We start from the raw sequence: 14895 nt of genomic DNA on the forward strand, positions 1-14895 counted from the left end.
GGTCTACAAATCGCTTCCGGTGAGTTCCTCTTATAGTCCGACCACCAATCAGCTCGTTGACGATGCCTCGGCACTGCGCAAGCTCCCCTTTCGCCGTAGATCACCGTTCGTTCAGCCAATCATCGCACTCGGGTACCTCGGCAAGAATTACAGGCATCGACCGTCATCGGGGTACTGACGCGACGGTGGCTATCAGACACTCAAATCGATGACTTCTCCGCATGTCGTCCGTCTCACAGTGATCTCGTTGACCGTACTGTCGCGTAGGAAGCCTCGCTACTGAATGCGGGGAGGTTAGGGCTTGCCGCCAGAGCTCGTCGTGTTATACCGGGGCGATGGGATCGCTTGCAGCTCTGGTGTCGATGCCGCACAGTAATTTAACGTGCGATATACGAGATGGTGTACGGTCTGTTCCAATCCGTATGGTTGTGTTATCAAAGCGATAATGCAGGAGGCCAGCTTCCCATTAAGAGGATTGCGATCGGTGCCAAGCCATCCATGGATGATTGCCTAAGCAACGATCCCCTACCAGGGTAACTGGAGGACGAGGCATCTTGAGTTAGTATTGCAGCATCAATGAAGATGAACAATGTGAGTCAGTATCAGAAAACCAGTGCATCATAGGTCACAAGCGCCGAGAAGGATGCAGGAGTATGAAGACGGAGTTGTTGATTGAATGCCGCGTGAACCTTCCAGGGTTGGAAAAGGTCCAAGCGCGTCCGTCCGCCTTCTTTGGCGACAAGAGGGAATGACGCCGAGCTGTCGGCCATCATCGACCGCGCCCCCTCGTCGCCTTCATTCGTCTTATCTCTTTACTGTTTCAATTGTCTCAACACCAATATCCTTCTCATGTTCCATACCCTTATTCCTTGCAACGACTTCTTCCTCGGTCAATATCGGCTTGCCGCGAAGCTGCGCCCAAACAGCCTGGTGCATCGGCCTTAGGAAGAGGGCGTCCATCTCCTCAAGACTGATACCTTTTGTCTCGGGTACGAAGAAGAAACTCCAGATACCCATTGCGACTAAGATGGTGGCGAAGAAGAAGTAAGCCCCATAACCTAGATCTGAGATCATGTATGGGGTACTGCGGGCAATGATGAAGGAACCCAGCCAAGTATCCGCAGTCGTGAGCGAAACGCACAGCATACGGATGTCGAGTGGAAAGATCTCGGAAGCGTAAGTCCACGTGATCCCCTGCCACGTAGCGCAGATGATGAAGGCGTTGATGTAAACGCAGACCATAGCGAGGTAGCCCCAGCCGTTGCGTGTGACATCGCCTCTCAAAGCAGCTCCAGCTGGATCAGCCTTCATGACATAACCGCCGATGTACCACATGGGTATGCAACCGAGTGCAGCTCCCCAGATAAGGCCTTTGCGACGACCAACCTTCTCCACAACGATGAAGGTAAAGGTGAACATGCCGAGTGTCTTTGCGATACCGTAGAACCCAGTGGAGAAGAGCTTTAGCGACGTTCCAGAGATACCAAGTGTTTCGAAGATGCGAGGTGCATAGTAAGTGATGATGTTGACCTGACAAATTAGCCTCTGTCGTGCCGTGCAGATGGTATATACTTACACCAGTAAAGGACTGCAGGAACATGAGCGCAAGACCAATGGCCATGCGGTTACGCACACCCTTCTGGAATAGCTTCATGAACTGTTGCTTCTTGCTCTGCCGATTGGCGCTACGCCGTTCGACTTGGGCGCGGATCTCGCTCATTTCGTGCTGGATGTACGCATGTGACTCGTCGAGGCACCTAATCTTACACAAGATGCGTTCTGCGCCTTCGAAGTTGTCCTTCTTTGCGAGGTATCGAGGCGACTCAGGGCACCATGCGACACCGAGAAGCAAGAGCAGACCAGGGATGAGCTGGATCGCAAGGGGAACGATCCATTGCGTCTGGCCTTCGACGCTAATGGTCTGATCACAAGCATAGTTGATCCAGAAGCCCAGCATACCTCCACCTTGCGAAGCGATTTCGAAAATACCGACCAACCTGCCACGGATGGAAGGTGGAGCTGTTTCAGAGATGTAAACAGGCACGACCATACTTGATGCGCCAATGCCTAGACCTGCTACGGCTCGACCGCCATAGATCATGTTAAGACTACCTTGAGAGGCAGTCATGAGTGTGCCGCCAAGTAGGAATACCGCGGACGCAAATATCATAGTCTTTTTTCGACCAATGCGCTCCGCGAAGGGGAAAGCGATAAGCGCTCCGAAGAAGCATCCCGCCTACTCATTGTCAGTCCGCGGCGACTTTGCAATAGCTCGCTTCTGGAAACCTACCTGGAAAGTAGAAACGATGTTGCCTTGAATTGTGTCGCGATTGCTCTTTGCGATGTCGTTCATGCCAAAGTCACGAATGAAGGATTCGAGGGCCATAGTCCCGCCAATGACGGCTGTATCGTAACCCACTGCTTCGACATTAGCTTTTACACTCAGACTGATTCAATTGTACTTACTAGCTAGCGCAGACATCGAGGCGATGAGTGCGATGAGGTGGATCCGCCAGTTGCGGACCTCTGGCGGGTCCAGAGTACCGGATGCATGAGTGTTAAAGCAACCCATGTGTTGGTTTAAGGTGTAGTGAATTTGATCGTAAGTTTGATTGACAGAGTATGGTTTCTAGCCTGATTATGAGCATTCCGAGCGAAGGGTGTGTGTCCTCTTATGCCCGCTGCCTCGCTTTGCAGGCCTTCATTGCCGAGCCATCCTTCATGATGCTACCTCGCCATCACTACAGTCATACCCCGCGGGGAGACTGCACGAGGACTAGCATCGTCCCATGTTTACCGCAACAGTTGCTGTTCCAAGCTATCTCTCGGATCATCGTAGCGAATCTGGGGAAGGGTCCACTTGGCAGTCGACAAGGTCAAGCCTTACCCTATGGTTGGCATCTGGGGTTGTGACATTTTATAGGTAGAGAGCCGCATAGAGGATGCACACAAGGCACTTGGCGGTCGACCGTTATCGACGGTATGGGTGATGAAGCTTGACAGAACAGTCGACGCCGGTAGCGTGTGCGGGGTAAAGTGGATCGGGGGAAAATCTATGCCCGTGGTGGACATCCATGCCTTTTTCGACTCTGCATCTAGTAACCTAGTACCTTCACCTCCATCAATCTACCATGGGACAACTCGAGCAGTAGACATGTACGTCGCATGGAAAATGCGCGCGTGTACTACAGAAACATGGAACCATGGAATGCAACATCCATCTCCGCGGACTGTAGCCGAATCCCACAACACGACTGCACAGCTTCAGACCACACCTGGGCATGCTCGCGCTCCGCTGGCACGTGGAAGGATGAATATTTCCGCCCCAAGATACCAAGCCCTGGCACAACCTCTCTTGACATGCACAAGATGACGGAGCCGCCGTATACGATAAAATTGCGGGACGGTCCATCGCACCTGGGCACGGCGGCAAGTCGCTTAGCTCGCTACTGTCAGCAGCAACAACGTGTTTGGCTGGCTATATCATGTTCTACACCTCACAAGAGCATTGGCATGTTGACTTGGACTACGCTAGGGTAAGACCGCGGCCGACAACGTATCTGACGTCTCGCAAAGGCGATGTTTGTCATCCCAATGAGAAGCGTGCGACATCGCATACAAAGTGGCGAAGCTGTGAGTGCGGCGTTCGAATCTGACTGGTCATTTTCGAAGATGTCGAAATCCACTGGAGAGGTCTTGCTCAGGTGATTGGAGGCCTTGAGAGTTGAGACAAGAAAGGAGCGTCGCTCCTTGGATTCCCATTAATCGCGTCAGACCCGAACATGGAAGGTATCTCTAGGACGATTGGGATGATTCTCTAGTAAGAAGATGTGTTCAAGCCATGCGTATACCGCAACACTAAACACCAGACACCAGGAACGTTCGAGATCACGAGAAGAAGTCTTTGAATTGGGATTACAGTACGATCTAATGCCATTCTGATTGTAGGAGTGATTGGACACTAAGTAGCGTGTCCGGGCCAGGTACTGCTGGTTGACCCATATCTCTACTGACGGTGCCCGGAAGTCGGGGCGTGCAAGCTACGCGAATCAATTCCTAGCCCACGCCTTCTTACTTTTACTGACAAATAGTATACTAAACAGCACAGTGAAGAAAGCTGTTGTGTTAACGATCATCCAGTATAGCAGCAACTGAAGTGCAGCCCCGTTCAAGTAGTTCACAGTCCACAGATCTCGCTTAAGTAGATCATATGAGAACTGAGACTTGTCAATAGCCACCACTAGTCGACTAGCCAACACGGTCAGCTTGAATAGGAAGTGAACCCAAAGCACTTGAACGCCGGCGTATATCAAGTCCAGTATGTAGTATGTAGACAGAAGAACGGTCAAGTTGCAGAGAGCCCAGGGCCTGAGCGATCGCGACTCTCGAATAAAGGTCCACTTATGAAGGAGTACACGCTCCCTGCATATAAACCATCCGCTGTTTGTGATCGCGCCCAACAAGCGTATGCAACAAAGCTCGTGTTTTGTGGGGTCTCGTCGAACAAATCGAAGTTTGTGAGTCCAATAGATGCATTTCTCGGGTTGTCGTTTGGCCCACTCTGAAAAACACGCATCACCGACGATGTGCATGCAGGGAAGCAGCTGGATTGGGCGACAGCCTTGGGCGGAGGGCGGGATCGAAGTGTTGTATGGTTCTTTGCAGATGATGCACACATCGTCTGGGGCGACGGAGACGTCGGCTCGAATGTTGTAATTCAGTCTCCACAAAAGATCTCGGAAGAATGCTTGCGGCCTGACGGACATTATGGTATGGAGGCTTGGCTGTCCTGTGACTGAATTGAAGCATTCACTCTAGATCTATATGTAATCATTTCTTCACAATATCGTTTGCACTCGTGCATTGGCACATGTCTAGAGACAAAGCGAAACTTATCGTACAAACGATGTGCGGGGAGAAACATCGACGAGACAGATATCAGCCGCAATCCCTAGCAATCAATATTGATGTGTGAACTGTCTTGGGCCAAATGTCCATCAGATGTACGTGTCGTTTTCGTGGCCGCGATATCAAGAAGAAAGTCGTGGTCATAGTGCGCTGTGGTGCAGCCTCGAAGTCAAGGGTCGTGGTGAAAGAAAGCAAATCCGACAGGATCCTGAGTGCTGCACGTGGTTGGCACTAAAGCGGAAAGGCTAGTTAGTAAGCGGGGCAGTTGCGGGAGGGGCCTACCTAGGTAGGCCCAAGCTCCCGCCGCGCCCGCTAGCTCTCCAGGTACTCTCCCACGGCGCTTCCCTCGATGCTAATAACACCTGCCACACGCGCATTACGACCACTCCGACCACTCATGACGAGCGCATATTATCTCGCAAGACCTTTGTCCTCCCGATCACGAAGCGCGTCGCCCAAAATGGCCGACACACTATCTCTCGACGAGATCCCCACCCTCAGCTTGCTCTACAAGCTAAAGAAGATCGTGCCAAGCGACGACAAGGGCCAGTCCACATACAACGCGTCGGCTGCCCTCAACGACAAGATCAGCGTCATCCGACAAGACATCACAACCCTTGCCATCGACGCCATCGTCAACGCCGCGAATACTTCCCTCCTAGGTGGTGGAGGCGTAGACGGTGCGATCCATCGCGCAGCTGGGCCCGGTTTATTAGAAGAGTGCGAGACGCTGGACGGTTGCCAGACAGGCAGTGCCAAGATCACAGATGGCTACGAACTGCCTAGCAAGAAGGTCATCCACGCCGTTGGGCCGATATACTGGAAGGAGGGCTCGCGCTCAGCAGAACTATTATCAGGCTGCTACCGTACGAGCCTGAAGCTTGCAGTCGAGAACGGCTGCAAGAGCATCGCATTCTCAGCGTTGAGCACTGGTGTCTATGGCTACCCCAGCGGTGAGGCCAGCACAGTCGCGCTCGAGACGGTGCGGAAGTTCCTCGAAGAGGAGGGCAAGGCGGACAAGCTTGAGCGCGTCATATTCTGCAATTTCCTCCAGAAAGACGAGGACGCCTACTTCAAGAACATCCCGTGAGTCTCAGCTGTCATCAGTCTCAGTTCATACACTAACGACTACCTAGTGACTACTTCCCACCAGTCGACTCCGACCCCAAGGCGCAAGAGGAACAGTCCACCGAACCCTCCGACCTCGCATCACAACTTCCAGACGCCCCAACCGCCGACCCTAAAGATACCGACGATGCTCGACAGCCATCTCCGAAGAAGCAGAAGACCACCGACACCGACGATGACTTTGTCGTGGTCGAGAAAGATGACGTCAAGGAGGACAAGGCGAAGCCTGAGCTATGAAATCATCACAAAATAATGCGATAAGACGGCGAAGGTTATGGGGTTTTTATCGGTTTATGTCAGTACACGTTGTGATTTGGGCATACTGGGCGTTTGGTCGTTGGGCATGGGAGGCTTATACCCTGGATACGAGTCATGAACGACCCACATTGATTCTCATCAATTGAATGACATACACGCTCAGTCGTGTCTTGCTCTTGGAAACCCGCGCTGTTACTTGATCTAGTCGCAGGCTAACTTCTCTCGATACCATTCACTGACAGTTTTGTTCAGAGTACTTCAGCTTTGTGTGCTTGCACAGGGTGATGCTCAGTCACTTCACTGGAAGACATGGATTGCAGTCGAAGCCAGTCAAGACTGTTTCCACCCAATCTTACCTCTACTACAACTCGCATTACAACCGTACTACAGCCCTCAGTCACCATAACATTGCCTCCACAAACCATGCCGCACTTCCTTCAGCCACTCATAGCCGTCCCATTGGTACCCGCTTACCAATACAACATAGCTTCCGTTGAAGAAGACGACGTATGCTACATCTGCCGCGAGCCCTTCTCCATCGACGACTGCTCGCCCCTCCAGATCACTCCGTGTGGCCACATTGTGGGGGACAAGTGCTTGTACGAGTGGTTGAAACGACAGCCCGACAAATGCCCATTTTGGAATCACCGTCTTCCGTATTGCCCTGCCGTTCACAATTCTATCATCTGCGCTCTGGTCAACTCACGCATCGGCTCCGTCTGGTTCCATGTTTTCGAACGCTACATACTTGACTTGCCATGCATGTCTATCCGCGAGGAAATTCAACGTGTCATACAGAACCCTGACTGGTATGTTGATGGAAGCGTTCAAGATTTCCATATTATCTTGCTGGTAATACGGAACGCTGTCCTTGCCTGGCACTTCGGACTTGTAATGTCGCTTTTCTGGCGCTCGACTGGCGATAAGCAGTTTAGTCGAGACCCTATAATGTTAGTGGGGAATATTCTGGTGGTGGTCATCACTTTGCTCAACATCTTGACTTTCCCGACTTTGGTAGCTATACTTGTTGACTGGTCTAAGAGGCGATCTAGAGTCAGGGCCGCAAGGACTCGACTGCGACGATGGTAAGACCCAGGCCGATACTCAAAGCCTTCGTAATCCAAGGAGTTTTCATACGGTACGGTCGAGCCAGTGCTAGATCAACAGTTCCAAGTTGCGATCTATAAACAAGCGTCAAGAGTGCTAAAAAGAGTTTCTAATCCTCCATTGCGCTTTGTTACACCACACCATCGGTATCATGCATGAGTGCACTCAATGGGTAATTCATTACTTCTAACTCTCAACTACTAAACTTCCCGATACCAGACTCTGCGCGTCGATGTGAACTCCTGCTCCATCTCCCCAACTGGCCAATGTGTATCCTGGGGAGGAATATTGTTGTGATAAACCGGAGAAGGACGGCGCGGTCCATAAGTTGACCCACCAGGCGATTCAACTAGACGCGGCGCATCGACGATGTCACAACCTTGAGTCGGTGTCGATATAAATCTATCATTACTCCGCGCAAGATCGCTGATAATTGCTGTGCGGGGCGTACTAGGGGTCAGCGCCTCCAAATCACGTTGGACATCGGCGTCGGCTTCGACATCGGTTCTTTCCTTCTGGGATGCTGAATGGGTACGCTTGTGGAAGCACTGCCTCACAGTGGTAACAATCCATATGAGAATGGGTATGCCGATCAAAGCGCCAATGACGCATCCGGCAATGATGCCGTTTGTCTTAGCGTCGTTGGGGTCGGGGCGATGGGTTTCATCATATGAGTACGTCGGCGTGGATGCAGGCACGGTAGCTTCGACGTACGGATGTGATGGAGAAGGCGTCCATGCTGGTGCCGTTGGTACGGGCGTAGTGGCTGGATCGGACCACGCAGGTTGTGTCCATGTGGGTTCGGTCCATACGGGTTCGGTCCATGCTGGCGCTGAGGGTGTCCACTCCCACTGGCGCGCATGAAGGTCTTTATTGCCATTTGGTGCGGATGGTGCACCTGCGTTTATGGTTGCGGCCATTACCGTAACTTTTGACGGCTCCGTGATGGACAGAGAAGGGCGCACCGGCGCTGCACAGACAACCGATACGCTTATGAGAGCGAAGGTGAGAAAGGGTAATAACATACCTGGTGTAGATGCAAGCATTTAGAGAATTGATCTACAGCTACTAACGAGATACTCACTACTGTGACGTTCGATCCAGCGAACTGTGAAGATGTTTATCGTGTGTTTGCTGTCCTGCGTGACCTTTACCCTGTGGTCCGCCGAATGCAATAGTCACTTCGCGCCTTGAAGGATCTGCTCCAGGACTGCGCTTGAGCTTTTTCAATTAGTACAATGATGGTGTTGTCAGGATACAGGGCGCGTTGTGAGATGACATCGATGAGGTTGGGGCTGGCAGTGATACGTAGATAGTTGATGGCATGTCGTGGTGCTGGCGATTCATCATCGATGCAGTATACACTTCGACAAGATAAGATACAGCGTTCATGTATGAGCTTCTCGTATAGTAGAATTTTAGTAGTGATGCCCGGATTTGTGTCACGCCGAAGCCGTGTCGATGGGTACACGCACCACATACACGCCCTTGCAGAGCTCCCCACAACAGATCTGCGATAACCATGCTGAGACTATGAGCTTGGGTGTATGTCTTCGGGGCAAGAACGAACTTCGCTTATGTCATCCGAACATATTTGACCGGACCAACGTACGCGTGTCTGCCACGAAGAATGTAGTACAGTATAGCAAAGAGAACGACGATTCCATATCCCAGGACCGCCCAGTTCATATCTGTTACTGTTGGTCGAGGCCCAACAGGGAAGAAACAGAAGACCCAAGCAAACAGCAGGAATAGTACAGCGATGATGTTGATTGGTAATCCAAGTCTTCCCAGGTCGAACTTGGACGGCAGGAGCGGCTCGCCTCTTATGCGCTTCAGGGCAACGCACGAGATCGTGATCAGATACGAGGTCAGCATCGAAGCTACACCAAGTGAAATGACCTGCATGAACGCGACGGTGGAGCCGAGGTTGATACACGACAGAATTACGACGAAAACAACCGTTATGTAGGTCGAGTTGATCGGTACTTGGCGCTTCGTTGATACCTACTCGCTGTCAGTTCTCGTTTGAGGTAATAGCCATGGCGAAGCAGGCTTTTGACGAACCTTGCTGAAGACATGCGCAAATGGGACGCCATTATCGCGAGCGAAGGCGAACACCTGACGTGAACTTGTTGCCATGATAGCAACGCAAGCGAAAATCGCAACGACCAACATCAAAACCGTCAGCGCAGTCGCGCCGCCTACGGACTTGGTCGTGTCGACGAAAACTTGAATGAAAGGCGTGCCAAGTGGGGTCGTAAGTACAGAGACTGTATCGGTGACGCAGAAGCAGAAGGTGATTGCCATGATCCAGCCGAGCAACCCGTTCCCGAGCCACGTCCACATCATAGCGCGCGGAATCACATGGGCAGCATCGCGTACCTCCTCCGCCATGTGTGCTCCCGCTTCAACGCCAACGAAGGAGCTGGTAGCGCTCGTAAGGCCAAGAATGACCGCGAGCGGAAAATTCCCCCACATCATATTGTCCTCGAAGACCGTGAAGACATCGCTGGAAGAGTGGCTTCTATCGCTCATGACCCAGAGTGGAATTACGACAGCGAAGAATCCAGCAACGTGCAGTATGACGACGCCTCCTTCTATTAATGGTAGATGGCGAGAGAGGTATGTGTTGAATCCCAAGCATATGGCCAGGACAGCCCAGATGAGGAGCGTTCCGTGCCACGCCTTCGGAATGTATGATGTATTGTTCAAGATGATGAGGCCCTGGATCTGTTTGCCGGAAAGATACGAAACGGTTGCTACACCGGTCTGCCAGCCCAGAACCCCGAGCCAACCTACCAGATAGCTGAGAAACTTCTGGCAGCTTGGTGGTGCGAACCCTGATACCCAGTGGTACTGTGCGCCAGCCGTTGGTGCCCTGCTAAAAGTGAGTAACTATCATTGCAGGTCATTAAGCTGTACCCACATCGATGCCATCTCAGCCAGCGAAGCAACAACGAAGCCGAACCCAATCATGACGATGAAGTATCCCCAGATAAGCCCTGCTGTTCCGCCGTTGGCAAGGGCAAAGACGGATGTGGCAAGGATAGTCTCCCACGTCGAAAGAAGAACTATGCAGAATCCGAGAATGGTGATAGAACGGAAGTTTCGCCGGGTTTCCTGCGTCTTTCCCATGCGGTGCATGTCATGGGCGTCCGCTGTGGTCGCATCCTTCTCGGCCACGTTGTGATCCAGGCTATGATCGTTGAATATATCTTGAGGTTCTCCGATGTGTGCTTCTGCAAATTTGCTCGACATTATGACGCTGGAGGATCTTTGCGGGAATGAGACGCAGAGGGAAGTAGCAAGTCCCCATCTCGTGCGTAGACGAAAGTGTTCTTATGCCTGAGAGGTGATGCGGTTATATCCTAGTCGACTTACGCCCTGCATATGTATATGGTAGCTCAATGAAGTCAATACCTGCGCCTCGCTGTAAAGACGATTTCGCGTACCGATGCTGCAGTATTGATTAAGCAGCTTGCGACCCAGCGCTCGTCATTGGCAGACGGCTGGGCGTACAACGAGCAGCGATAAGTTTTGTCTTACGGTGAATATCGCACTGCCGAAAGCATATGGATGATGCCGTTTGTGCTGACAGGTAGATATAGCCAGGCCTTACGATGCAGGCAATCTGCCATCGAAGAGATCATTGGTAGATTATATGCTGTGATCTGGCTATCTGCAACGTGTCGCACATGTGGAGATCTAGACGCTCATACTCATCGGTCAAGAACTCAAGCACCCGCAGCGAGACAATGTTTCGAAAGTCGTGATAGAGTCGAGGCCGTCTGTGCTGTGCGAGAGCGTGACTGAGCTCTGGAGATGATTAGAAGGCAGGTGCCCCTGCGCCAACCAAGAAAGGCTAGCTCACGACGCGTTCTTAGCGTCTTCGGGGTCCAAATCTCGCCAGGGTCTTCGGCATCTTCAATCGCGTCGCCTTACGCAGCACCTGGAAACCTTCTCAATCCACAACACATTGCCGTCGAATTGGATGCCTTCTTCTGAATCGCGACATCATGCTCGGCCTGCCTCACTCGCATGCCTAGAGTGTCGGCGTACCCACCTCAAGTGCGACGGAACCCAACCTATATGCGGGCGCTGCCAGACTCGTGGTTTTGCATGCACCTACAAGCGTTCTGGACGAGGTCGCCGACGTGGTATAACGCGCGCTGATACTGATGAGCAGCCGACACTGTCTCACACCCCACCCGTTTCTTCTGGCCCGGTCGCGCAATCCGCTGTTGCACAAGCGCTGTCCTGTACGTCCTCTGCAGCGCAATGGCTTCCTCTCGACGATGCAGCCGTTCCACCAAACTCGGCCCTACTGCAGCGTCGAATATCAACTACTCCGCCTGATCAGAATGCCGAGTGGGCTGACGATGAGCAACTGGTGAATCTTTACTATCTGAACTTCCACGCGAGTCACCCAATCCTTCTCCCAAGGGACATGTATTGGCAACACGGATACCCTCGTTATCTGAAAGCGGTAGTTCATCTCATCGGTGGTCGCTATTCACATGCTGTCTCGCTTGACGAATTGCGCGAGAACGTGGCACGAGAGTTTGCTCAAAGCGAAGGAAACACAGCCGAGATGGTACAAGCAGGACTCCTCAACACTATCGCCCTGTTCGCGGAAAACGCTACGGACCAAGGGCAGAAGATGCTTGATTCCACGATCGAACTAGCTTTACGACTCGGCATGCACCAGCGGAGCTTTGCTTCAACGCATGCTGGTGATCTGACTGTACTGGAAGAAAGCATGCGGAGAACCTGGTACGAATTGTACGTGATCGATGGCTGCATCGCGGCATTGCAGCGAAAATCGACATTTAAAACCAACACAGTAAACGCTGATGTTCTTTTACCATGCGAAGACTTTACTTACGAAGCCGGAATGTGCTTTATGCCAGCAACTATGGCCGAATTTCACGGCAACGTCTTTGCCGAAGAGGAAAAGGTGTTTTCTTCCTTCTGCTACCGCATAGAAGCCGTACGTCTTCTGGGACGAGCTCTGACTATCACTGGAAAGCATGGGGTGGATCGAGATCTGGTACAGGCCGTTGACAATGCGCTTGCTGCGTTCCTATATCACTTACCACGCTCCAAAAGCGAAGCGGAGATCTCAAACACCTTCGGTGATCTGGACGAACTCATGTTCCAAGCGCACACTATCATCCAATGGAGCACTATCCTCGTACATTACCCCAGAGGCGATCTGATATCTTCTGACCTTTTAACACAAGACGTACTTGGAGCCAATTGTACCAAGCTCCTTTGTCCCTGCAATCGACAACATATCCACTCCGTCAAAGCCATCGAAGCCTCCAAGACCCTAGCTATGTTAGCGGCGCTGCGCACTCCAACTCAAAAGCACACACCATTGTTTGTGTATCCACTGGCTCTCGCTGCTGTCGTTCAGCTTTCCATCGGCGCGATGCACGACAAAAGCCCCCGGCGTTGCTTGGACCAGCACGCTGACCGAGTCAAGCTGTTACTCGGGGTACTCAAGTCTATGAGCCGCCAATGGTCGGCTGCTGGAATTGTGTTACGCACCCTGAAAAGGGTAGCATCCGCAGTATTCCGTGGTTCCTCCGTCGATTCACCGTCCAGTATAGTGGCTCCTCCGGCCACATCAATCGATAATGATGCTTTTCCCGACTTCGATCTCCAGGATTTGTACGGACTTGTGGGCCTTGATAACAATACGTTAGGCATATGATAAGCCCGATATGGCCTTCAAGGTCTACTTCAACCATTCGGTTAAAGATGCAAGGACGCAACAATCGTTTCATCTGCGCGAACCGAATTGGAAAAGATCGTTGTATTGTGTACATAATCTCTAGAATCGTTCCCGTCGGCATAGCGCTTGGACCTGCCTAGAGGTGCTCAGTGCCGCTCAGTGCCGCTCAGTCCCCGTGTCCCATGACCATTTCTTCCCCTTGACCGGGAGGTGCATCAAAAGCTCACCACTTGGTGTCGGTAATGGAAGTCTACCAGCGCGTATGTTTATCTGCAAGGACGGATGCAGCAGCTTCGGCGCGTTCAGACTCGCATCACGTTCTTCTCGCAGGATTCGAAAATCGTCCTCCGCATGGTTCGCGAGATGTCTGTTCTTCTCCCTGTGATCCCGTACAGTCATCCAAGGCACGGCTTCGCATCGTTGCGGACACGCTGGATAGTCATGCCCTGTCCAAATCCTGGTTTCGTCCGGTAATCTCATTAGCTTTTGTGCTGAAGCATACAAACTCTTTGCACTCCCGCCTGGAAAATCACATCGTGCAGTGCCGATGTCAGCATGGAAGATTGAGTCGCCGCAGAACACGTTGCCTTACAAAGTGTTAGTATTGAGCACAAATACAGATCGCTGCAGCGAGCACTTACTGCCGACCTGATAACCGATATGATCTGGGGTATGACCTGGAAGATGAACGACCTTCACCCTTAAACTCCCAACCTCGAACATCTCATCATCTTCGAAAAGATGATCGAACGCGTTTTCGTACTCACTGGCTGGAATACCATATCTCACAGCAAAACGCTTCTGGACATCCCGAATTCTCTTTCCGATGCAGATGGGTGGTTTGAGACTCTGCCACGATGAGAGACGCTGCTGGAGGTAAGAAGCTGCTGTCAAGTGGTCGGCATGTGCGTGCGTTTCCAGTATTCTCTCGATGTGATACCCACCCTCCAAGACCGTGGCCAATAGATCATCAGCTGTCTGGGTACTGATTGTCTGGGTAGGCCCATCATAATCGAGCACAGGATCGATAATGACGGCTTTCTTGGAAGAAGGGTCTGCTACCACGTATTGCCATGTCCCTGTCTTGTCTTCAAATAAGCTGTGGATTGCTGGCTCGTAGGACCTTATGGTGTGAGTGCTGTAACTTGATCGGTTTCGGGGTTTCCGCGGGATCTGTAAAGTTGGATTGGTCAGGTTGGCGACGATGCGGCCTGCCCACCTCGCATAGTTCGGTGGATGTGGCAAGCTGACTGTTCCTCGTGCGATGCATTGAGGTATCGTAGGAGCCATTTGAGCCATCGATCGTTGCTTTTGCCTCCAAATGCGGACCTTGGGGGTGTGGTGAGACAAGTTCAGCAATCGCCAAAGCGCCTGGATGCGTCCAGATGAGCGTAACTTCTTCATGTCCTAGGATGGGATAGTCAATATTATCCGTGTATCAGCGGCCACTTGTTCAATACCTCCTCCGCTTCGTTTTAAGTATTTATCAATCTCGGGAAGCTGACTGTGCCCAGGTGGTGCCACCTCTATGCAGGGTTCGGCGTTTATCCCACGACGACCCCGACATGACTCGCTCTTGATCCCCGACACGAAACGCTTTTGATCGCCGACATGACAATGGCCTTTGGGATGAATAATTTACTCCCTTACTATTTTCGAAGCTCTTGAAGAGTCGTTTCGTCCACCATCCACAAACCGCAAAATCGCAAGGAATCACATTACCACAGACCTACAGTTACTCGAGCGAAACC

The 14895-nt window shown here is 51.9% G+C and overlaps 4 protein-coding genes across 4 annotated transcripts; 2 read left to right on the forward strand and 2 right to left on the reverse strand.

The window, feature by feature from the left end:
- Nucleotides 1-804: 804 nt before the first annotated feature.
- J4E87_006615 (uncharacterized protein) lies at nt 805-2572 on the reverse strand (the record flags this gene model as incomplete). The annotated part of the gene is made up of 4 exons (XM_049378217.1): nt 805-1530; nt 1577-2236; nt 2291-2418; nt 2467-2572. 4 exons carry the CDS (start codon nt 2570-2572, stop codon nt 805-807), a joined length of 1620 nt encoding a protein of 539 aa, XP_049232021.1.
- Nucleotides 2573-5368: 2796 nt separating this feature from the next.
- J4E87_006616 (uncharacterized protein) lies at nt 5369-6273 on the forward strand (the record flags this gene model as incomplete). Its single annotated transcript, XM_049378218.1, has 2 exons — nt 5369-5994; nt 6045-6273. 2 exons carry the CDS (start codon nt 5369-5371, stop codon nt 6271-6273), a joined length of 855 nt encoding a protein of 284 aa, XP_049232022.1.
- Nucleotides 6274-8976: 2703 nt separating this feature from the next.
- On the reverse strand, nt 8977-10662 carry J4E87_006617 (uncharacterized protein; the record flags this gene model as incomplete). Its single annotated transcript, XM_049378219.1, has 3 exons — nt 8977-9408; nt 9469-10282; nt 10331-10662. The coding sequence occupies 3 exons, from the start codon at nt 10660-10662 to the stop codon at nt 8977-8979; spliced, it is 1578 nt and encodes a 525-aa protein (XP_049232023.1).
- Nucleotides 10663-11995: 1333 nt separating this feature from the next.
- Nucleotides 11996-13123, forward strand: J4E87_006618 (uncharacterized protein; the record flags this gene model as incomplete). Its single annotated transcript, XM_049378220.1, has 1 exon — nt 11996-13123. The coding sequence occupies one exon, from the start codon at nt 11996-11998 to the stop codon at nt 13121-13123; it is 1128 nt and encodes a 375-aa protein (XP_049232024.1).
- Between the last annotated feature and the right edge of the window lie 1772 nt (nt 13124-14895).

This window comes from Alternaria ethzedia (assembly GCF_023757985.1).
Source record: "Alternaria ethzedia strain BMP 0044 chromosome Unknown scaffold_16, whole genome shotgun sequence".
Lineage (NCBI taxonomy): Eukaryota > Fungi > Ascomycota > Dothideomycetes > Pleosporales > Pleosporaceae > Alternaria > Alternaria ethzedia.